The sequence below is a fragment of the Anolis carolinensis genome, unplaced genomic scaffold (genome assembly GCF_035594765.1).
Source record: "Anolis carolinensis isolate JA03-04 unplaced genomic scaffold, rAnoCar3.1.pri scaffold_8, whole genome shotgun sequence".
NCBI lineage: Eukaryota > Metazoa > Chordata > Lepidosauria > Squamata > Dactyloidae > Anolis > Anolis carolinensis.
Window position 1 is genome coordinate 7,303,897 of NW_026943819.1, and position 24,813 is coordinate 7,328,709.

Sequence of the window (24,813 nt, forward strand, 5' to 3'; positions counted from 1 at the left end):
AGCAACCCACTCAGCCCAGGGGACAGGCAGAGTTAGGCCTCACTTAGGCCTTTTCCACACTGCCTATAAAATACAGATTATCAGATTTGAACTGGATTATATGGCAGTGTACACTCAAGGCCCTTCCACACAGCTATATAACCCAGGGGTCCCCAAACTAAGGCCCGGGGGCCGGATGCGGCCCTCCAAGGTCATTTACCTGGCCCCCGGCCTTAGTTTTATAATGTAATATTTTTATATCATTTTAAATAATATAATATATTGTATATACATATAATATTGATAATAATATAATGTTATACAATAGAATACTAATAATAATACCATATAATAATATTAATTCTATATTACATATAATATTACAGTATAGTGGTATAGTTCAATAAAGTAATATATAATGTTAATATTCTACTATGCTAATAATATAATATATTGTATGTACAGCTGCTCTGAGTCCCCTTCGGGGTGAGAAGGGCAGGATATAAATGTAATAAATAAATGTAGTAAATGAATAAATAAATAATTTTAGACTTAGTCTGAAATGACTTGAAGGCACACAACAACAACAATCCTAATTAACTTGACTATCTCATTGGCCAGAAGCAGCAGGCCCACACTTCCTATTAAAATCCTGATAGGTTTATGTTGGCTAAAATTATTTTCATTTTTAAATATTGTATTGTTCTTTCATTGTTGTTGTTGTTTTGCACTACAAATAAGACATGTGCAGTGTGCATAGGAATTTTTTTTTTTCAAATGATAATTCGGCCCCTCCACAGTCTAAAGGATTGTGGACCGGCCCTCTGCTTAAAAAGTTTGGGGACCCCTGATATAACCCTTTATTTATTTATTTATTTATTTATTTATTTACAGTATTTATATTCCGCCCTGCTTTCTCACCTCGAAGGAGACTCAGGGCGGATCACATTATATACATACAGTATAAGGCAAACATTCAATGCCATATACACATAGAAGCAAGACAGAGACAGACGCAGAGGCAATTTAACCTTCTCCAGAAGGGATGTTCGATTCTGGCCGCGGGGGGAGCAGCTGCTTCATCATCCACTGCAATGGTACTTCCTCATTCCAACATCGTAAATTAGTTAAATTTGCCTCCCCACTTTATAAGTGGTACCTTATTTCCTACTTGATAGATGCAACTATCTTTCGGGTTTCCTAATGGACTTAATGTAAGGTAAAACCTTTACCCTTTACCTTAACTACCACCAATTCCTCAATACTTTATTACCCATACCACCATACTTCGCCACAGCAACGCGTGGCCGGGCACAGCTAGTTTATTTATATTTATTTACAGTATTTATATTCTGCCCTTCTCACCCCGAAGGGGACTCAGAGGGGATTACTGAACATACATATGCGACAAACATTCAATGCTGTTTTTATACACTGACAAGACGGACAATTGTACACAGATAGAGGTGTATATATAAGCTTTTCCCATCTTCGGCATCTTGGAGGCTTGTGCTCGGTTCTGGTCGGGGGGGGGGGTGTTGCTATCGCTCCATCTTTCTGCTGAAGAGCTTTGTTATTAAATTTCCTCTTTGATCAAATCACCGGCATTTTTCTGGCATTTCCTTATGGGTGCCTTAAAATACCTCCCCACTTTTAAGCGGTACTGTGGAGATCTCAGGCAGAGGGGAATCTTTTTTCCCTTTCTTCTTCTTATTCACTTTAGATGGTAGCGTAACTTAGTTTAGAATATGTGTGACAGAGGCTTGGATGTTGAAGAACACTAAACAGTTTATTCAGGCACAGAGCTTAGTGGTTACAATGTTGCTTCTCAGAGTTAAACTTTCTTCAACAGTTACAAATATAACCTATGATGAATCCACTTTCAAAATACTTTCTCCTTTCCTTCAGCAGTCTAAACCTTTTTCTTCTCTTACAACCAAAGCTATCAACTGATCACTTTGGATCTAACTGGGATTGCTTCCCCTTACCACTCAGACTCACTGAATAAACCCAAACAAGTCACTTAACTTGCTTAATATAACACAACTAGAGATCTGAGCTTCCCTGGTTTCCCTAACCTGGAACCAGTGTCTTCCCTGTGACTCAGATCACAGACTAAACTGTTTTTTAAAACATTCCCTCCTTTTCCTCCAAACGGCGGTTGGCTCCGCCCTCATTACTATGGCAACCTGCCTCAGAATGCTGAGCTGGCTACCATCCCCCATGCACTGGTAACTAATACTTACCCTTTTAAACATAGTTAAACATGACTTTTAAAACGAAATTAAACATGACATCTATAAATCAAAATAAAAACACACTTCTTTACAGGTACCTATTTCCCTACTCGCATTTTGCTTTTGAACCACTAGATAGACAAAATCTGGGCTAAAGGCCAGGAGATCACCCTGACCTGGGCTTTGAACTGTCAACCTTTTGACCAACAAGATTTATGCAGCTGGCATCTTTTGACATACTTATTAGCAAATAATAATGGCAGACCAAAAAAGCAAACAAATTGGGAACAAATTAAGAGTTACTTAAAAAAAATGAGAATGTCAAGATATTGATCTAGATCCCTGGAGAATTATATAAATATTTTAATGGGGCAGAGAATAAGGTAACTGGGCTATCAGTATATGATAACTCAGGGAAGCTTTAATATGTATAGACGTGAGGCATTAGATGGAAGTCAGCTTTTAAGTTCACATAAAGGGTTTGGGATTGTGTTTGTGTTACGGTTTACAATGTGATACACACACACATACACACACACACATATATATATATACCCACATTTATATATATATACTAGCTGTGCCCGGCCACGCGTTGCTGTGGCGAAGTATGGTGGTATGGGAAATAAATTATTGAGGAATTGGTGGTAGTTAAGGTAAAGGGTAAAGGTTTTACCTTACATTAAGTCCATTATAAATGGGTTATATAGCTGTGTGGAAGGGCCTTGAGTCTACACTGTCATATAATCCAGTTAAAATCAGATAATCTGTATTTTATAGGCAGTGTGGAAGAGGCCTAATTGAGGCCTAACTCTGCCTGTCCCCTGGGCTGAGTGGGTTGCTAGGAGACCAAGTGGGCGGAGCTTAGCCTTCTAACTGGCAGCAATTGGATAAAAACAATTATTCCTCTCCCTCTAATTAGGACTTTAGTTTTGTTTTCTTTTTGTTGTATGAACGTAGAGGCATGGATGAGGGGTTGTGCTGCCAAGTTTAGTGTTTCTAGGATGTGTAGTTTCGTTGTTTTGTCCTAGGCCGAAATTTCATTACCCTTTTATATATATAGATGTGCATCCATTCATAGGATATCTTAAGCAATCTGTTCTTATTTTATGTATTTACTCCTTAATATATATATACTTATATATATTTTACTCTTCTTTATTATTATTATTATTATTATTATTATTATTATTATTATTTATAATAACACTATTATTTTCCCTCTCCCTTCCCCTCTCCTCTTTTATGTCACTTGGGCGGCACCAGTTCTGTTTGGTTGTCATATAATAAGTAGTCTTGTCTGTCTCATTGTCACTATGTTTGTGTATCACAACTGTAGAAAAGCACTAATAAAGACATTTAAAAATAATAATAAAAGGAAAAAAGATGTATGCAGCTGGTAGTTAACCTGCTGTGCTAAAGCCCAGCCCTTACCAATAAGGTAACAAAATGTTATGTTATTGGTAACATTCTGTTACCAATAAGAAAAAAGGCATAGCAATGAGCAATACCAACAACTGATTGCAACAGGTTAACGTTTCTTAATACAACAGCCCTAATTTCTAAACAGGAAAGAGCCTTGAAAATGAATTGGTGTTACAAAGTAGCACGACAACTTCTAGTTTTGTTGAAACATGAAAGAGTAATAATACTGTGCATTTAAATGTAACAAGAAATTTTTGTTAGTGAACACTTCTGGTCTCCTTGGGTGCATCTGCACTGTCAAATTAGTGCAGTTTGACATCACTTTAACTATCATGGCTCAATGTTATGGCATTCTGGGAATTGTAGTTTGGTATAGCACCAGGGGTTTACTCAGACCTAAGAGTGACTGATCCTCGTGTCTGTAATGCTAAATTACTGTTTAATGTTATATCTGTGATTCATACTGGATTGCTTCCACCCCTGGGGGAAAAAATGCACTTCCTGCCTCTGGAATTACATTTTCTGGGGGTGGAAAGTAAATCAGAACGAATTCCTTTCTCCTTTGTAGTATTTAAGCCAAAACTTCCAAATGAAGTGGTCTTTCGAATGACTGATGCTGATTTCTCCGAGAGGCATTTTGTGATTAAGAGAAGGCAGGCATGGATCGTGCAACAAGCAGGTTGAACCTAAGACTTTTCTCATCCACAAAAGATAAAGCTTGCTATTGCCAGATAGTTGTCGACACAAAGAGATCATTTGCACTTTTGCAAGGATATAAACATAATTTTCCCAGGGTGAGAGATGCCATGAGTGCCAGATGCCCATCTATATGAGTTTTGTAGCCCGCTCTCTCGGTATAATTGCTCCAGACTGTCTTCATAATGTTTTGATACTTGCTGTGGTATAAACCAGGTTAATCCTGCTTTTCTATAGACTAGGACATAATGGAGCAATGGATTCAAATTTCACCTAAGCATTAGGAAGAACTTATTGATGCTTAGAGTTGTTTGACCATGGAATATGCTGCCTTGGAGTCTGGTAGTCTCCAAACTCTCCATCTGCCAAGAGTGATTTGATTGTATTTTCCTGCCTGTCAGAATGTTGTTGAGCTTCTTAAGATTCTTTGAATTCTGTTTATCCCAATGTTAGGGAATGTTCCGTCTCCCAGGAGTTTGACTTGCATTGCCCCATAGTTGTAAGAAATAGCACCCTTTTTGTGTTTCTTTCAGGGTTGCTACAGACGCAGCAACACCCTGATAGTTAACCATCAACAGAGGTTTGTAGCCAGCCTGCAAAGCCTTTGCTGTTGTCGGCTTGCAAAAGTATCCTTTTGGTCTTGAGAACCGCCCCTTTTTCCTGGAGATAAAATTTCCATTTTGAAAAGCCTTTTTTTGCCTTCTACAAAATAGAGGAAAAAACTTGTGCTTGTGTGGTCAAGCCATCGTAAGTACTAACCTCTTGCCTTTAAAACTAGTTCTGAGTTTAGATAGGGAAATACCTGCTCTTTCTAAAATAGCAACTCAGCACTAGGGCAGAGAATATCTCAGGATTTCTCTGCCATTGGAAGACACTCTAACTACTTCGTCTCCAAGCTAGTTTTGAGTTTAGACAGGGAAAGACCTGCTCTTTCTAGTATAGCAACTCAGGATTAGGGTAAAGAGCATCCCAGGGTCTATCCACCTTTGGACGAAGTTAACCCAGCAGCCAAAGGGAAAGGTAAAAAAGGAAACATCTGCATGATTTTAAAAGTTGACTGTTTGTATTTGTAACTTCAACAAATTGTGCCAAGCCTGTCAAGAACTTTGAGAAAATAAAAATCTTGTTTGATGTTCAATTTGGAGTGGCTTTAGTTGCTGGGACTACTGAGCTTCAAAGTAAGGCCTCCGCAGTCCACCCAGCAAAGAAAGGAGCACATCTTAATTTCAACCAAAGGTGCCTGGGTGTGATGGCACAGGGAAGGTAATCAGATGCTCAAGTGTTTGTCTGGAGTTCCAGAGCAACCCATTGGCTTTGGTTGGGCGTGGATAGCAGGACTGTGCCCCTTGCGGGCCAGTCTTCTGTCCACATGGACATGTACCGCCATCACATTTTTCTCTGTGCTCATAGTGCCATTTCCATTGCCACAGGGCCATTGTCGGCATACCATGCTAACATTAGCAACAAGGAAAGGAAGGCAAAGCAAAGCAAAGTGTGGGCACCTCTCTTGATTAATGTCAGAACAGGGCACTTGCGATGGCCAAAGCTCTATGTCTCTTTTGACCGCAATGATGCAACACAGATATAAAGTGACAGTTCAACAAGTTGGTTTCAGCTAGACTGACTCAATCACCATGGGTTGGCTATGGGTTGTACGATCACCTCTGGAGCATTTCCAGATGCCTCAGATTTAGCTCTGGAAAGATGAGTACTCAATCTGGGAAAATTTGCAATATAATTAGATGGATGGATGGATGGAAGTATGAATGTCCCATTTTGTGTCACAACTGTTCAAGTTCTCTGTCAGTCTATTGTACTAAATGCTAGACAGTGAATGTGTTGTCGAAGGCTTTCATGGCCGGAATCATTGGGTTGCTGTGAGTTTTCTGGGCTGTCTGGCCATGTCCCAGGAGCATTCTATCCAGATGATTCATCTACATCTATGGCAGTCATCCTCAGAGGTTGTGAGTGTTGGAAACCAGAGCTGCAAGGCCAAGAACACGTGGTTTTTCACTTTCATGGGGGTTATGTGCCCCTAATGCTAGTGAATGTAGAACGTTGACAATATTCCCAATTCCCAAGCTCTACTCTTCTCAATAAGAACTTTTAGTTTCATGTCAATTCATTCTGCTTTCTCTTCTTTGTCCACAGTGTTTGGATGCCTTTGTCCTGGAGAGCAAGCAGCTGAGCAGATCCAAGTGAGAAGCTCTTCTTTCATTTGCTCATCGAGGCTCAAGGTCCAAGTCCTCATGGAGTCTGGGAACGCCGTTGCCAACCTGTAGCCACAGAACTGGGATGTTGACGTGGAAGTGCCTCCTCCTTTGGGCTGTGCTGGTCACAGCCACACTGACCACGGCGAGGCCGGCGCAAACCCTGCCAGAGCAAGGTAGGAACAGAAGTATTTTGGTGCCATTCCTAGGTACGAATTGCTTTTCACCTTTACTATCCTGAGCGGTTGGTGAATTGGAAGCACGGTGGAGCAATTTCAGGCTGGGTATATATACATTCACAAGAACATGCCTGGTGTAGATGCACCGATATGTTCTTACTTCTAAAGTTTAGGGCAGAATGTTATGTCCTTTCAATGTGACAACCTCATTAGCTTTGTATTTTTGTCCTATGTATGTGGTTCAGGTATTGTGAAGTAGACTGTGGCTGAAGGCATTTTCTTTCTCTGCGGAACAATTTAGGCTGTGGATTTTCTTGCTGAGATGGGGTTGATCCCATTGCCTAAGTGTGTCATTCAAATGGCATTGTTACATCCTGGCTGGAATAATGGCTTCACTTTTGAAATGTGGTCAGATGAGACAGATAACAGTTCTTGGTGGCTGTATTATATTACCTTATGATGGGCAGGGAGTGTTCACATGTCCAGTAGTCTTGTCCCTTGTTAGACTGGATCTACACTGCCATATAATCCAGATTATCGAATCAAATAATCCAGATTTTCTGCTTTGAATTGGATTATATATGAATCTCCACTGCCATATAATCCCGTTCAAAGCAGATAATTTGTACTTCATATGGCAGCATGACTGGAGAAGTTAACCATAAGGACCGGGTTGTGGCGCAGGCTGGAAAGCAAGCCAGCTGCAACAAATCAACAAATCATTCTGACCAAGAGGTCATGAGTTCGAGGCCAGCCCGGTGCCTGCGTCTTGTCTCTGTCTCTGTTCTATGTTTATATAGCATTGAATATTTGCCTTTATGTGTGCAATGTGATCCGCCCTGAGTCCCCTTCGGGGTGAGAAAGAAGGGCGGAATATAAATGCTGTAAATAAATAAATAAGAATCAAACCAGAGCTCTAGACTGGATTGACACTGCACTTTGAAGTGCATTATATGGTCAGTGTGTAGACACATATACTGCAGTTCAAACTGCATTATTTGGCGGCGTAGATCCAGCCCTAGAGATTTCTAGAAAGAAGATTTTAAATCATACCCGTGAAACTGAGTAACACTGATGGACCCAGGCATTCTAAGTAAATGTGTTTTATGAGTCTGCATTGACCGTATAATGCAGTTTCAAACTGCTGTAAATAGCAGTGTAGATGGGCCCTAAAGATAATATTTTAAATCAAATCTGTAGTTCGTGAAATCTGCAAAAGCCCAAACCATAGTTGTAGAGCAGGGGTCCTCAAACTTTGAAAGCAGAGGGCTTCAGACTGTGGAGGGGCCGAATTATCATTTGGAAAAAGAAAAAAAAACCGAACAAATTCCTATGTACACTGCACATGTCTTATTTGTAGTGCAAAACAACAACAACAATGAAAGAATTATATAATATTTAAAAATGAAAACAATTGTAACCAGCATAAACCTATCAGGATTTCAATGGGAAGTGTGGGCCTGCTTCTGGCCAATGAGATAGTCAAGTCAATTAGGATTTTTGTTGTTGTGTGCCTTCAAGTTATTTCTGACTTTGGGTAAGCCTAAGTCTAAAATTACTTATTTATTCATTTACTACATTTATTTATTACATTTATATCCTGCCCTTCTCACCCTGAAGGGGACTCAGAGCAGCTGTATGTACATACAATATATTATATTATTAGCATAGCACAATATTAGCATTATATATTACTATATTGAACTATACCACTGTACTGTAATATTATATGTAATATATAACATATAATTAATATTATTATATGGTATAATTAATATTATATTGTATAACATTATAACATTATAATGTTATTATCAATATTATATGTATATACAATATATTATATTATTAAAAATGATATTAAAATATTATATTATAAAACTGAGGGCGGGGGCCAGGTAAATGACCTTGGAGGGCTGCATCCGGCCCCTGGGCCTTAGTTTGGGAACCCCTGCACTATACTGTAATATTATATGTAATATATAACATATAATTAATATTATTATCTGGTATTAGTATTATATTGTATAACATTATAATATTACAGTAGAGTCTCACAGATCCAAGCTAAATGGGTCGGCAGAAGCTTGGATAAGCGAATATCTTGGATAATAAGGAGGGATTAAGGAAAAGCCTATTAAACATCAAATTAGGTTATGATTTTACAAATTAAGCACCAAAACATCATGTTATACAACACATTTAACAGAAAAAGAAGTTCAATATGCAGTAATGTTATGTTGTATTTACTGTATTTACAAATTTAGCACCAAAATATCACGATATATTGAAAACATTGACTACAAAAATGGCTTGGATAATCCAGAAATGGATAAGCGAGGATAAGTGAGACTCTACTGTACGTTTATTATTTCACTCTATTATTATTAAAAGGATACATAAGCACATTTACATTGAAGAAGATGAAAACACATGATTTAATCAGAGTTGAACAGTCATATCTTAAATTACACTTCGATGTAAAGATTCAAAAACATTTGAACTGTTGCTGCCTCAATTAATGTAATTTTATTGGTATCTCGGCTTATACTTGAGTCAATGTTTTCCCAGTTTTTTGTGGCAAAATTAGATGCCTCAGCTTATATTTGGGTTGGCTTAAACTCGAGTATATACGGTAAACCTGTGTTTTATGAGTCTGCCCTGATCGTATAATGCAGTTTCAAACTGCCGCAAATGGCAGTGTAGATGGGCCCTAAAGGGAACATTTTAAGTCAAATCTGTAGCTCATGAAATCTGCAAAAGCCCAAACCATAGTTGTAGAGGGATGATACTAGTCTTGTGCATTCAGATCATTTTGAGTTGTTGGGGAATGACCACTGGTTTCCCAGAACATCCCAATACCAAAGGGCAATGCGTAGATAGTGATTGAAATATAGAGAAAGCAAGGGCTGTTATCCCAGAAGGACAAACTTTCAAGCAGGTCAGAGAGTGCAAACCCTTTCCAAATTTAGGTGCCACTCAAGCTGTGTGTGTTTCCAGGCTCTGTCCTTTCCCCATTGAAAGCCTGGAAACGCTCGCCCAAATATTTCGCAAACTTGCTGACCTGTCAGGCTTGGCTTGCATTTTTTGTTTCCAGCAGGGCTGATCGAACATAGTGGATGCTTTATTGGAGTCTGATGTAACGCGGTGTCAGTCCACAGCCATGTACGGCTATGGGCCATAATTGCCTTTGACAGTCGGAGCGTCATGCTCCATTGACCATAATTCACCGCAAACAGAATCGGGTATCGGCAGCATTTGGGTGCGATAGAACGGGATCTTTTTTCAAGGTTGAAATTCTGCATCGAAACTTGATTCGAGCAGACGGTGGTTTACTTTTTTCTCTCTCCAAACTTGCAAGCAACAGGCACAGAAGGGGCCAGGAAGTTTATTTTGGTTGGATTAAAGTTACTAAATAGTCAAGCGGAGACGTCCGGAGAGGTTTGCTTCTGGGGGACCGTTTGGGGCACCTCGCCTTTCATCTAAAGCCAACAATAAAGTGTTTGGATTCTTGAGGTCCTAATCGGAAGATTCAAATGTATTTGAAGAAAGGCTCCAAAACCCGAGATAAGCTCGGCATGTGAAAATAACGTTAATCTCTTGGCTGCAGCGAGTCGACCCAAAAGTTTGATTTTTCACATGCCTGGCTTCTTTGGATCCTAATCTGAAGAGAGGCGAAGCTTTAAATGAGGACCTTGAGAACTCGGATGAAGCAAGGCATGTGGAAATCACAGCTTGCGTCTACCAGATTAATTGGAAAGCAAAAGGGAACGAAGATAATCATTAAAAGGGCGAAGGAAGGGTCATTGGCAGGGCAAGCAAGAACACTTTCCACTTTCTCAATGACTGTATAGGCAAAAGAGCATTTTGAGTTGCTGTTATGGGAGTACAAATGGGGTGTCCCTTCTCTGGAATGCCGAAATCCCAAATTGTCCGCATGAATGGTTGAGATAGTGACACTGTTGTTTTCTGTGTGTTGTCAAAGGCTTTCATGGCCGGAATCACAGGGTTGTTGTGTGTTTTCCAGGCTGTATGACCATGTTCCAGAAGCATTCTCTCCTGACGTTTTGCCCACATCTATGATAGGCATCCTCAGAGGTTGTGACATCTGTTGGAAACTGCGCACGTTGGGTTTACATATCTGTGGAATAATATCCAGGGTGGGAGAAAGAACTCTTGTCTGCTTGAGGCAGGTGTGAATGTTGCAATTGGCCACCTTGATTAGCATTGAATAGCCTTGCAGCTTCAAAGCCTGGCTGCTTCCAGCCTGGGGGGATCCTTTGTTGGCCCTGATTGTTTCCTGTCTGGAATTCCACCTATCTTCTGAGTGTTGTTCTTTATTTACTATCCTGATTTAAGGATTTTTTAAAAATACTGGTAGCCAGATTTTGTTCATTTGCATGGTTTCCTCCTTTCTGTTGACATTGTCCGCATGCTTGTGGATTTCAATGGCTTCTCTGTGTAGTCTGACATGGTAATAATAATAATAATAATAATAATAATAATAATAATAATAATAATAATAATAGATCTCAGCCGGCATTTGGAAACAATAGACATTGACGAAATTACGATCTGCCAACTGCAAAAGGCCACCCTACTGGGATCTGCGCGCAGAAAAAGGTTTGGATCATTGATGTTGCCATCCCAGGTGACAGTCGCATTGATGCAAAACAACAGGAAAAACTCAGCCGCTATCAGGACCTCAAGATTGAATTTCAAAGACTCTGGCAGAAACCAGTACAGGTGGTCCCGGTGGTGGTCGGCATATTGGGTGCCGTCCCAAAAGATCTCAGCTGGCATTTGGAAACAATAGACATTGACAAAATTACGATCTGCCAACTGCAAAAGGCCACCCTACTCGGATCTGCATGCATCATCCGAAAATACATCACACAGTCCTAAACACTTGGGAAGTGTTTGACTTGTGATTTTGTGATACGAAATCCAGCATATCTATCCTGTTTGCTGAGTCATACTATGTTGTTTTGTCAATAATAATAATAATACTTTATTTGTATTCTGCCCTATCTCCCCAAGGGGACTCAGGGCGGATTCCAATATAAAATGGCAAACTTTCAATGCCTCCATAAACACAAGTACTGACATAAAAATCTCAGAGAAACCCCACATATAAAAATGACATTAAAACCTAACATCAATATAAAGTCTAACGGTGGTCCAGCATTTCTGTGTGCTCAAATAATATGCTGTGTCCAGGTTGGTTCATCAAGTGCTCGGCTATGAAAACTCACAGCAACTCAGTGATTCCGGCCATGAAAGCCTTCGACAACAGAATTGTTTTTGGGTGCCTTCAAGTTGTAACAGCGCAGTCATGCCGGCCACATGACCTTGGAGGTGTCTACGGACAACGCCGGCTCTTTGGCTTAGAAATGGAGATGAGCACCACACTCCAGAGTCAGACATGTCTGGACTTAACGTCAGGGGAAACCTTTACCTTTACTTAAAGATTAAGTAACGGCACTCCATGCAGTCAAGCCGGCCACATGACCTTGGAGGTGTCTACGGACAACGCCGGCTCTTCGGCTTAGAAATGGAGATGAGCACCAACCCCCAGAGTCGGTCACGACTGGACTTAACGTCAGGGGAAACCTTTACCTTTACTTAAAGATTAAGTAATGGCACTCCATGCAGTCATGCCGGCCACATGACCTTGGAGGTGTCTACGGACAACGCCGGCTCTTCGGCTTAGAAATGGAGATGAGCACCAACCCCCAGAGTCAAACACGACTGGACTTAACGTCAGGGGAAACCTTTACCTTTACTTAAAGATTAAGTAACGGCACTCCATGCAGTCATGCCGGCCACATGACCTTGGAGGTGTCTACGGACAACACCGGCTCTTCGGCTTAGAAATGGATATGAGCACCACACTCCAGAGTTAGACATGACTGGACTTAACGTCAGGGGAAAGCCTTTACCTTTTACAAGTTGTTTCAGACTTGTCTAAAGTTTAGAGCAGGGGCTGAGTAAACACCTTTGTAGCACCACATTCGGACTACAGGCCTTAGTTTGGGGACTCCTGATCTGCACTGTAGAATGAATGCAGTTTGAATCCACTCGAACCGGCATGGCTTAATGCAAAAAGTACACTTGCTAGCAAACACATAAGTAAGATCACCTCAAATCCATTGGTAGTCCATCGGCTTGATGTTGTCAACTCTATAAATCCCTTGGTAGCAGAGTAGTAGCACATCCCCGAAAGAGAAACATCAGCCGGACCAAAGGATAGGAACATCGGTTACTGATTTGTGTTTGATGCTGTGATTCATTACTGGGATGTGGTTGAGGGAGAAGTAGAAGCAGTTTCCAAACGGCCCAGAGGTCAGAGATCATGCTTCACAGCTGGGGCAATGTTTTTCCAACCCTTTCTCCCCTGGGAGGAGGGAAGCGGAGCCTTTGTGTTTATAGTATTGCTGGACTTTTGCAAAAAGAAAGCCAGAAGAAAAGGCCCTCGGGTCTTCTCAACTTGGCTGGGCCAGCGTCTCAATTTCAACCTTAACTTCAAACCATGGTTCCTGGTTTGATAGTCTTTGGAAACGACCAAGGAGTCCTGCCCATCTTATTGGGTTTTTGTTGAGCAATATTACTCTTAAGGGGCCCCCAGTGGCACAGTGTATTAAAGTGCTGAGCTGCTGAGCTTGCAGACCAAAAGGTCCCAGGTTCAAATCCCGGGAGCGGAATAAGCGCCCACTGTTAGCCCCAGCTCCTGCCAACCTAGCAGTTCGAAAACATGCCAATGTGAGTAGATCAATAGGTACCGCTCCGGCAGGAAGGTAACGACGCTCCATGCCAGCCACATGACCCAGAGATGTCTATGGACAATGCTGGCTCTTCAGCTTAGAAATGGAGATGAGCACCAATCCCCAGTCAGTCACGACTGGACTTAACGTCAGGGGAAACATTTACCTTTACCTATTACTCTTAAATGGTCGCTATTGAGTTCAGACCTGTTCTTGGATAGTTTCCAAGAATGGAAGACGTGATTGTGGTCAGTGAGTACAAATATCTTAATCCAGAATAAACTGGAAAGTATTTCTCCAAATTAGAAATATGGGGTCTTGTTGCTACGCTGTTCACTTTAATGGTGACCACTCGACCCGTTCTTGGGCCACTGTGGTTCCATCTACACTGCCATATAATCCGGTATCTGAATCTACATGAACTGCTTTGAACTGGATGGTATGACAATGTGGATTCATAAAATCCAGTTCAAATCAGATCATGTGGATTCAAAAACTGGATTGCATGACAGTGTAGCCTCATATGATCCAGCTCAAAGCAGATAATCTGGATTCACAAACTGAATTATAGAGCAGTGTAGACTCATATCATCCAGCTCAAAGCAGATAATCTGGATTCACAAACTGAATTATATGACAGTGTAGACTCATATCATCCAGTTCAAAGCAGATAATCTGGATTCACAAACTGAATTCTATGACAGTGTAGACTCATATCATCCAGTTCAAAGCAAATAATCTGGATTCACAAACTGAATTCTATGACAGTGTAGACTCATATAATCCAGCTCAATAATCTGGATTCACAAACTGGATTTTATGAGAGTGTAGACTCATGTCATCCAGTTCAAAGCAGATAATCTGGATTCACAAACTGAATTATAGGGCAGTGTAGACTCATATAATCCAATTCAAAACAGATAATCTGGATTCACAAACTGAATTATATTACAGTGTAGACTCATATGATCCAGCTCAAAGCAGATAGTCTGGATTCACAAACTGAATTATATGGCAGTTTAGACTCATATGATCCAGCTCAAAGCAGATAGTCTGGATTCACAAACTGAATTATATGGCAGTTTAGACTCATATGATCCAGCTCAAAGCAGATAATCTGGATTCACAAACTGAATTATATGGCAGTGTAGACTCATATGATCCAGCTCAAAGCAGATAGTCTGGATTCACAAACTGAATTATATGGCAGTTTAGACTCATATGATCCAGCTCAAAGCAGATAATCTGGATTCACAAACTGAATTATATGGCAGTGTAGATCTAGCCTGGCTTTCTGGCAACCAGAAACTACATTTATTTGGCATCTACCAATCCTCATGGGTGCTGGTTAACGGAGGCCCCATCTACACTGCCATATATTGCAGTTTGAAACTGCATTATATGGCCAGTGTAGACTTACATAATGCAGTTCAATGCAGTTAAATCACATGAAAAGAAAGTCTAGTTATCATAGAATGGAGCTTCAAGCTGCTTTCTGTGGCATTGTAGATAGGACCTGAGAGTGGACTGTGTAGTCCAATTCGTGTTGTATTTCCCCATTAATAAAAGGAGAAGAAATACCTCTTTTTCTTTCTCCTTTTTATTTTAGCCTGACTTTTCGGCAGACGTTGCGCATGGACTTGCGCCAGCTGGTTCCTGTGCTATAGGCATATGCCAGGTGGGGAATTGGGGAAAGCGAGTGTTGTATTTACAGTCCTTGCATAGTAAATATTTCTCCTGGACTGGAAATTTGAGACCACGTGGTGGCTGGCATATTTCAGCTGTTAAAAAGCTTCCTCTCAGCTGGATCTTATCCCCAGATAACTCTAGAGATGTGAGAGACCGTCAGTCAAATTGCAAGCAAATGTAAATCTATCGGCCTCCCATTTCCTGAACCAATACACAAACCTGAACAGTTTCCCTTCCATACTGACTTCCGCCCAATTCTGGGTTTTGCATTTTAAAAAATAAACACAGAAGAATATACACAACAGGAAACAGCATATATAGTATATCTGAGAAAATAACACGTAGAAGTGCACTATATTATAAAAAATTGCTTGGATGAATGAGTGTCCTTTAGTGCATCTACACTGTAGAATTAATGCAGTTTGACACCACTTTAACTGCCATGGCTCAATGCTATGGAATCTATCTATCTATGTACAGTAGAGTCTCACTTATCCAACAGAACATTGGATAAGAAAAAATGTTGGATAATAAAGAGGGGAAAAAGCCTATTAAACATAAAATTACATTATGATTTTACAAATTAAGCACCAAAACATCATGTTTTACAACAAATTGACAGAAAAAGCAGTTCAATACACAGTAATGTTATGTAGTATTTACTGTATTTACGAATTTAGCACCAAAACATTGCAACATTTACTACAAAAACATTGACTACTAAAAGGCAGACTGTGTTGGATAATACTGAACATTGGATAAGTGAAGCTTGGATAAGTGAGACTCTACTGTATTTGCAAATTGATTTATAGTCTCTGCATTGAGCTTCATGCCAGTCCTTGGAGAGACATAACAGATTGCGACTAAGTGCCTTTTTGGAAAGATCCCCAACAGTATGCGTGCACTGCATTTCTTATTGTTCATATCATGGTTTCAGATTATTGCATTTTCTAAAAGCACTAATGTTCTCAATATAGTAACTTATTTCACAGTTTTTTGATGACGTTTCTAAGCCTTCTAAGCGGTACCTAGTTATCTACTCACATTTTGCTTTCAAACCGCTAGGTAGGTGTCCAGTGTTATGACTCAGCCTTTGTGTGATTCTGATGAGGATTCTGGGATGCAGTTTCAAGATGATGGGATTCAGGTTCAGGATGAGTTTCAAGATGACTCTGATGGGAATTGTGGGATTCAGGTGCAGAGTGTGCCTGTTGTAGGAGTGAGGAGCAGGGAGGCTTTCCCATGGGAAGAAATGATGTTGTTACTGATGATGGTTTTCAGGTGCAAGAAGCAGAAAGGGAGATCAGCTCCCAGCCTCTGCCTGATAACACTAACAAGCCTAGTCATTTAGAATTTCGGAGGTTGCGCAGAAGTCTCAGAATAGCAAATAAGAGAGAGGTCAAAGGGCAAAGAAATGCCTTCATGTTATGCTATTAAAACAGTCTGCTGAGAGGGAAATTTTTATCAAAGCAATTTCCTCGCTTGAATCAAGAACCAAGTCTGCTTCCCTGTATTTTCTTGTAGCCTGGATGTATCCTCGTTTCTGGAACTTTGGCTTCGTTTTAAGCACCTTGTTTCATGCCTAATGTTTCCATGGATTTGTTCTTACAGCCTTGTTTTTGTAACTATCTTTTGGAACTGAACTTTTACCTTTTATGAGCTATCTTTTCCCTATTTTCTAACAAACTACAAAAGACTACAATCTGTGTGCAGCCTGGTGTCTTTGGCAAGGTGAAGCTAACCTGAGGTGCGACATTGATTGACAAAATTTACTTCAGCTGGGTGTTTAACCTGCTATTCTAAAGCCTGGCTCCACTGTTGAGTTAAGAATTTTTTGAGTTGTTTTGCAATATGGTGATCTTTGGGCATTCGGACAACGTGGCATTCAGTCTAGCAGAGCGGATGTCAGAAAAATCATCGTTTCTATGCTGGTGGTCTTTGCTTCTTCCAGAACCCTGACATTTGTCCGCCTGTCTTCTTACCAAGAGATTCGCAAGATCTTTTAGAGGCAACACTGGTAGGATCGTTCCAATGTGTGACACCTGTAGACAGTCCACGTTTTGCAGGCGTATAACGTTATTCCACATTTTGCAGGAATAATAGCGGTACAATTGAGTGTAGATTCCACGTTATCTCCATGCAAGTGGAGAGATACTGGGATCTGTAGGCAACAAAGGTACCTTTGTAGAGCTTTGGGCGAGACAGATGGGAGAATCCAACTGCCCTCCTCAAGACCTGCTTTCATGGCAACCTGATCCGATCCAAATCCTACCTTTTTGAGAGACCCTTCCCCAACCGAACCCAACCCACCCCTCTTCTCAATTCCTGAAGACAGAGAGCTCCTGTTTTTTTGCAAGTGTGTCAGACTACTTCCTTCTCTTAATGTTTGGCAGGAGTGCATAAACCAGACGAGTCTGGAACATATCCATGTTATGATTTAGGGAAAAGGGGGGCTGTTTGGAAAGAGAGACGGAGTGGAAGTGGGGAGGCGAAACGGATGCAGCCCCTGAATCAGTAACAAGAAACAGAAGTGTGTTTCCCATTTTCCCGCTTTGCAAAATGTTGTGTTTTTCAAACTGGGGAGGCATGCGTTGGCTCCTCAGCAAATGTGACTTTTCCTCCACATCGGCGGCTCTGATGCAGGCAGGATCCAACTTCTATATTTTGCATAGGAGAGGGCCCTTATATATATGCATAGATCTCCAAAGAGGCCAATCCCCGGAGGCCCAGTAAGCGCTTCCTGTTCGGATTAGCAGAGCTGTTGGGCACATGTGTATGTGCCTGCATATTTTTCTCCTTCTTCAGGAAATACCTTTAGTAAGCCCTGGCGGGGGTTCCTATGGCAACCGGCGAGGGGACCTGCTGATCTCAGCCATTCAGCTCTTTATTGTCCACTGCATCTCTTTTGTTGGGTGCATTATTGCAATCTCAGGGGCCCAGGCAAATAACACTGTTTTGTGAGAGTCTTCTGGATGCAAAAGGGTGGCAAGGTCTCCCCTCCTTTTTTTTCCTTTTTAACATTCAGTCTGGCACAGGGCCATTTGCATGCAAAACCCCTTTCTTCCTAAATGCCCGGCATTGAAGACCTTGGCTGAATACCCAAAGACTAAAGGTTAATCTGTAGCTCTCCTTCCTTCTTTCTCCTCCTCCCCAGTGCAGCTTTCCGACTCATAAATTGCCTGTTTTTCTTCCCCTTTCCAACAATTCGGGATCATGGATGGGATTGCTTTCTCCCCCGACAGCCCCATTTCTTTCTATATCCTCCAAAAGCTAACGACATTATTATTATTTTATTATGACAAGAAAACAAGATAGATATGCTGGATTTCATTTTACAAAATCACAAGTCGAACACTTCCCAAGTGTCTAGGACTGTGTGATGTATTTTTGGATGATGCGTGCAGATCCCTTTATTATTATTATTATTATTATTATTATTATTATTATTATTATTGTCGTCGTCGTTGTTGTTATTATTATTATTATCATCATTATGACACAGCAAACAAGATAGATATGCTGGATTTCATATCACAAAATCACAAGTCAAACACTTCCCAAGTGTCTAGGACTGTGTGATGTATTTTCGGATGATGCGTGCAGATCCCTTTATTATTATTATTATTATTATTATTATTATCATTGTTGTTATTATTATTATTATTATTATCATTATGACACAGCAAACAAGATAGATATGCTGGATTTCATATCACAAAATCACAAGTCAAACACTTCCCAAGTGTCTAGGACTGTGTGATGTATTTTCGGATGATGCATGCAGATCCCTTTATTATTATTATTATTATTATTATTATTATTATTATTATTATTATTATTATCGTTGTTGTTATTATTATTATTATTATTATTATCATTATGACACAGCAAACAAGATAGATATGCTGGATTTCATATCACAAAATCACAAGTCAAACACTTCCCAAGTGTCTTGGACTGTGTGATGCATTTTCGGATGATGCGTGCAGATCCCAGTAAGGTGGCCTTTTGCAGTTGGCAGATCGTAATTTTGTCAATGTCTATTATTTCCAAATCCCGGCTGAGATATTTTGGCACGGCACCCAATGTGCCCATCACCACCGGGACCACCTGCACTGGTTTCTGCCAGAGTCTTTGCAGTTCAATCTTGAGGTCCTGATAGCGGCTGAGTTTTTTCTGTTGTTTTTCGTCAATGTGACTGTCACCTGGGATGGCAACATCAATGATCCAAACCTTTTTCTTTTCCACAACTGTGATGTCTGGTGTGTTGTGTTCCAGAACGTTGTCAATCTGGATTCGGAAGTCCCACAGTATCTTTGCGTGCTCATTTTCCAATACTTTTGCAGGTTTGTGATCCCACCAGTTCTTTACTGCTGGGAGGTGGTACTTGAGGCATAAGTTCCAATGGATCATTTGGGCCACATAGTTGTGCCTCTGTTTGTAGTCTGTACAATTTTCTTACAGCAGCTGAGGATATGATCAATGGTTTCGTCGGTTTCCTTGCACAGTCTGCATTTTGGGTCATCAGCTGATTTTTCGATCTTGGCCTGAATTGCCTTTGTCCTGATGGCTTGCTCCTGGGCTGCAAGGATCAGGCCTTCTGTCTCCTTCTTCAGGGTCCCATTTGTGAGCCAGAGCCAGGTCTTCTCCTTATCAGCTTTTCCTTCAACTTTGTCAAGGAACTTTCCATGCAATGTTTTGTTGTGCCAGTTGTCAGCTCTAGTTTGTAGTGCGGTTTTCTTGTACTGTTTTTTTCTTCTTCTGTGCTTTGAAAAAAAATGCATTTTGCCATCTGACCCAGTGTACTGGATTAAACTTGGGATTTTATTCCATTTTTTAAATTTCTATTTAAGTATATGTTTTGTGTTGCACAGTACAATAAACTCTCAGTTGACTGACATTCGTAGGGATTGGAAAAAAACCCATAAATTTATCTCCTGTTTGCTTGAGATTTACTGTGAAAAATAGGCCTAAAACTCTATCCGTACTAGGTTGCCTTGAATCTTTCCGGCTGTATGACAATGTTCCAGAAGCATTATCTCCTTACGTTTCACCCACATCTATGGCAGGCATCCTCAAGTGGTTGTGAGGTCTGTTGGAAACTGTGCAAGTGGGGTTTATATATCTGTGGAATGTCCAGGGTGAGAGAAAGAACTTTTGTCTGTTGGAGGTAAGTGTGAATGTTGCAATTGGCCACCTCAATGATGATGATGATGATGATGATGATGATGATGATGATGATGATGATGATGATTATTATCATTATTATTATTGTATGCCGCCTCCATCTCCCCAACGGGGACTTGGAGCGACTCACATGGGGGCAAGCCCAATACAATCATATAATATAATAAAATCAACAGTTAAGACATCAAAGAATGCATTTAAAAACAAATTAACAAGTCATGATTTAACATAGACATAATTAAAATATTAAACAATCATCCAAGGCATTCAAAGGTCCAATATAGGGCAACAGTCTGGGCGACAGTCATTGAATGGCCTTGCAGCTTCAGAGCCTGATTGCTTCCTGCCTGGGGGAATCCTTTGTTGGGAGATGTTAGGAATTGCGGGAGTTGAAGTCCAAAACACCTGGAGGGCTGAAGTTGGCCCATGCCTACCGTAGAGTCCCAAAAGGTGCCCAATTCTCCATGCGCAGAAATAGAAGGCACCACGACTGCTCTCCAGAGGAAATGATATTGGGAGGAAGTAATGAGATTGAATTCCATTCCTAAGCTGCACTTAAAAGGCACACACGCATATTGTCAGAAGGGCAGCGGAGAGCTTTTGGACGTGACATCATGCCTGCAGTTTTCAGTCTTCTTTCAAAAGCCATTATGTAATGTTTCTGGCAACTTCGGTTTCGTCCTGACTGCGGGTCTCCCTCGCCCGGGGCTGAGCATCTCCGGTTACAGAGCCTCCGGCGCGGGGCATTAAAAGGCATTCTCCTCCAAATCCCTGGGGAGATGCGGCAGCGTGGACGGGGCTTTGCCTTCCTCCATCAATCATTGCTGTTTCAGCTTTCCTGCCACTGAAATATGTCTCTGCAGCCACAAAGTGCCGCAATCGCCTGCTCCTTTGAATGTCCTTTCTAGAAATGCATCTCCATTGTAGAATGGATGCGGCTAGACATCACTTGATGCCATGGAGTTGCTAGGTTGGTGTGAGTTTTCCAGACTGTTTGGTCATATTCCAGAAGCATTCTCTCCTGATGTTTTGCCCACATCTATGGCAGGCATCCTCAGAGGTTGTGAGGTCTGTTGGAAACTAGGCAAGTGGGGTTCATATATCTTTCTCTCAGTGTGAGAGAAAGAACTCTTACCTGTTCGAGACAATCACCTTGATTAGCATTGAATGGCCTTGCAAGTTCAAAGCCTGGCTGCTTCCTGCCTGGGGGGGGGGAATCCTTTGTTGGGAGGTGTTATGTGGCCCTGGAGACTCCGGTGGCCTCAGCGATAAAAGCTTTGTGACTTGAAGGTTGGGTTGCTGACCTGAAGGCTGCCAGGTTCGAATCCCACCTGGGGAGAATGTGGATGAGCTCCCTCTATCAGCTCCAGCTCCATGTGGCGACATGAGAGAAGCCTCCCACAAGGATGGTAAAACATCAGAACATCCGGGCATCCCCTGGGCAATGTATTTGCAGACGGCCAATTCTCTTACTCCAGAAGCAACTCCGGTTGCTCCTGACACGAAAAAAAAAATCTGGCCCTGATTGTTTCATGACAAGAATTCCTCTGTTTTCTGAGTGTTGTATTCTGAGTATTTACTGACCGGATTTTAGAGGTTTTCTTTAAATACTGTTAGCCAGGTTTTGTTCATTTTCAACAGAGGAATTACAGACATGAAACAATCAGGGCCAGCTAACACCTCCCAATAAAGGATTCAGAAAACAGCCAGGTTCCGAAGCTGCAAGGCCATTCAATGCTAATCAAGGTGGCCAACTGCAACATTCACACTTGCCTCCAACAGACAAGAGTGCTTTCTCCCATCCTGGACAGATATGTAAACCCCGCTTGCTCAGTTTCCGACAGACCTCACAACCTCTGAGAATGCCTGCCATAGATGTGGGTGAAACGTCAGGAGAGAATGCTTCTGGAACATAGTCATACAGTCTGGAAAACTCATAGCAGCTCAAAAAAATATGTGTTTTAAAAATATTATTATTATTATTATTATTATTATTATTATTTTATTATGACACAGCAAACAAGATAGATATGCTGGATTTCGTATCAAAAAATCACAAGTCAAACATTTCCCAAGTGTCTAGGACTGTGTGATGTATTTTCGGATGATGCACGCAGATCCCAGACGGGTGGCCTTTTGCAGTTGGCAGACCGTGATTTTGTCTACGTCTATTGTTTGCAAATGCCGGCTGAGATCTTTTGGCACGGCACCCAGTGTACCCATCACCACCGGGACCACCTGCACTGGTTTCTGCCAGAGGCTTTGAAGTTCAATCTGGAGGTCCTGATAGCAGCTGAATTTTTCCTGTTGTTGTTGTTGTTGTTATTGGAAACACAACAAGATGAGTCCACAGCAGACATTCTGCTGGCTGTTGAATTTGACCACATTATTATTATTATTATTATTATTATTATTATTATTATTATTACAGTAGAGTCTCACTTATCCAGCACAAACGGGCCGGCAGAATGTTGGATAAGCAAATATGTTGGATAATAAGGAGGCATTAAGGAAAAGCCTATTAAACATCAAATTAGGTTAAGATTTTACAAATGAAGCACCAAAACATCATGTTAGACAACAAATTTGGCAGAAAAAGTAGTTCAATACGCAGTAATGCTATGTAGTAATTACTGTATTTATGAATTTAACACCAAAATATCACGATATATTGAAAACATTGACTACAAAAATGTGTTGGATAATCCAGAACGTTGGATAAGCGAGTGTTGGATAAGTGAGACTCTACTGTATTATTATTATTATTGTTGTTGTTGTTATTATTATTATTATTATATTTATATATATCCTGCTTTATCTTTACTGCAGGAGACTCAAAACAACAATTAAGTTTAAGTTATTTAAATTATTTAAAATACAATTAAACTAGTTGTGCCCGGCCACGTGTTGCTGTGGCGAAGCATGGTGGTATGGGAAATAAAGTATTGAGGAATTGGTGGTAGTTAAGGTAAAGGGTAAAGGTTTTCCCCTGACATTAAGTCCATTATAAATGGGTTATATAGCTGTGTGGAAGGGCCTTGAGTCTACACTGCCATATAATCCAGTTAAAATCAGATAATCTGTATTTTATAGGCAGTGTGGAAGAGGCCTAAGTGAGGCCTAACTCTGCCTGTCCCCTGGGCTGAGTGGGTTGCTAGGAGACCAAGTGGGCAGAGCTTAACCTTCTAAATAGCAGCAGTTGGATAAAAACAATTATTCCTCTCCCTCTAATTAGGACTTTATTTTTCTTTTCTTTTTGTTGTATGAACATAGAGGCATGGATGAGGGGTTGTGCTGCCAAGTTTAGTGTTTCTGGGATGTGTAGTTTTGTTGTTTTGTCCTAGGCCGAAATTTCATTACCCTTTTATATATATAGATTATAACTTTCAGAACTGGCTAACCACTGATGTCCATGAACATATGTGTGCTTTATTTCCATTTTTCATGCTGTTAGCTACTTTAAATCTCTCTCTTTTTGATTGATAAAGTGGGAAGTAAATATCATTGTCACTGCTATCCTTATTCGCTTGTAGAATGCAATCCTGGTTCGGGGATGCAGTGTCTGGCTTATGAAAGTCTCCCACACATTTTGTCATTTAAAAACAGACACTGGGGAGCCAATATGCACCCACTTGAACTCCTCTTTGGGAATGCAGTTCACATACTCTTATGTTAATTCCCCTGGATGCAAACTGTTGGCGATGAGGACCAGCCTGCAGTAAAGGCGGGGGCTTTTCTCAGAGCCCCTCGGTCTCTGGAGTCTGGCTTTACAATAGGAGCCAAGCACAAAAGGCGTTCAGAGATCATCTGGCTTATTAAACGTTTGTTGGAAGAGGCGGCTTGCCCAAGGGCTGGGAGATCCAGAGCCGCACCTGGCCCCTGCCTAACGTTACCAAAGCGAGATGTGCCCTGAAAGAGACATTTGAGCCTGACAGAGGCCAGCCATCAAATGGGGTTCCCTCCACAATTAACGTGGTGAAAGGCGGGGGGAGCAGCCACGTTGCGGAGGAACAGAAGGGGATTTATTGTGGATAGAGCCTGAGTATTGTGTGGAGCAGGGGTCCCCAAACTAAGGCCCGGGGGCCGGATTATTACATGTGTTATTTTCCTGTATTTATTGTTATTATTACTATTATTATTACATGTATTATTTTACTCTATTATTATTAAAAGGATACATGAGCACATTTACATTGAAGAAGATGAGAATAATGATTTAATCAGAGTTGGACAATCTTACCTTAAATTATAGCCTGATGTAAATATTCAAAAATATTTAACCTACTGATGCCTCCATTAATGTAATTTTTTGGTATCTATTTTTATTTCTGAAATTTCCCACCCTCGGCTTATACTTGAGTCAATAATTTCCCGAGTCGGAAAAAAATGTGAAAATATTATCTAGTACTAATATATAGTCCCTTTTCTATTATTTCTTATATATAAA

At 40.8% G+C, this 24,813-nt stretch overlaps 1 protein-coding gene across 7 annotated transcripts in view; it reads left to right on the forward strand.

The window, feature by feature from the left end:
* fgfr1 (fibroblast growth factor receptor 1) overlaps positions 1-24,813 on the forward strand; it is a 124,214-nt gene that overhangs the window by 31,015 nt on the left and 68,386 nt on the right. For all 7 annotated transcript variants that reach the window (XM_062961456.1, XM_062961458.1, XM_062961459.1 and 4 more), the window contains exon 2: positions 6,489-6,723. In XM_062961456.1, coding sequence (XP_062817526.1) covers positions 6,633-6,723 — 91 coding nt within the window. In that variant the 5' untranslated portion in view covers positions 6,489-6,632. The remainder of the gene's footprint in view (positions 1-6,488; positions 6,724-24,813) is intronic.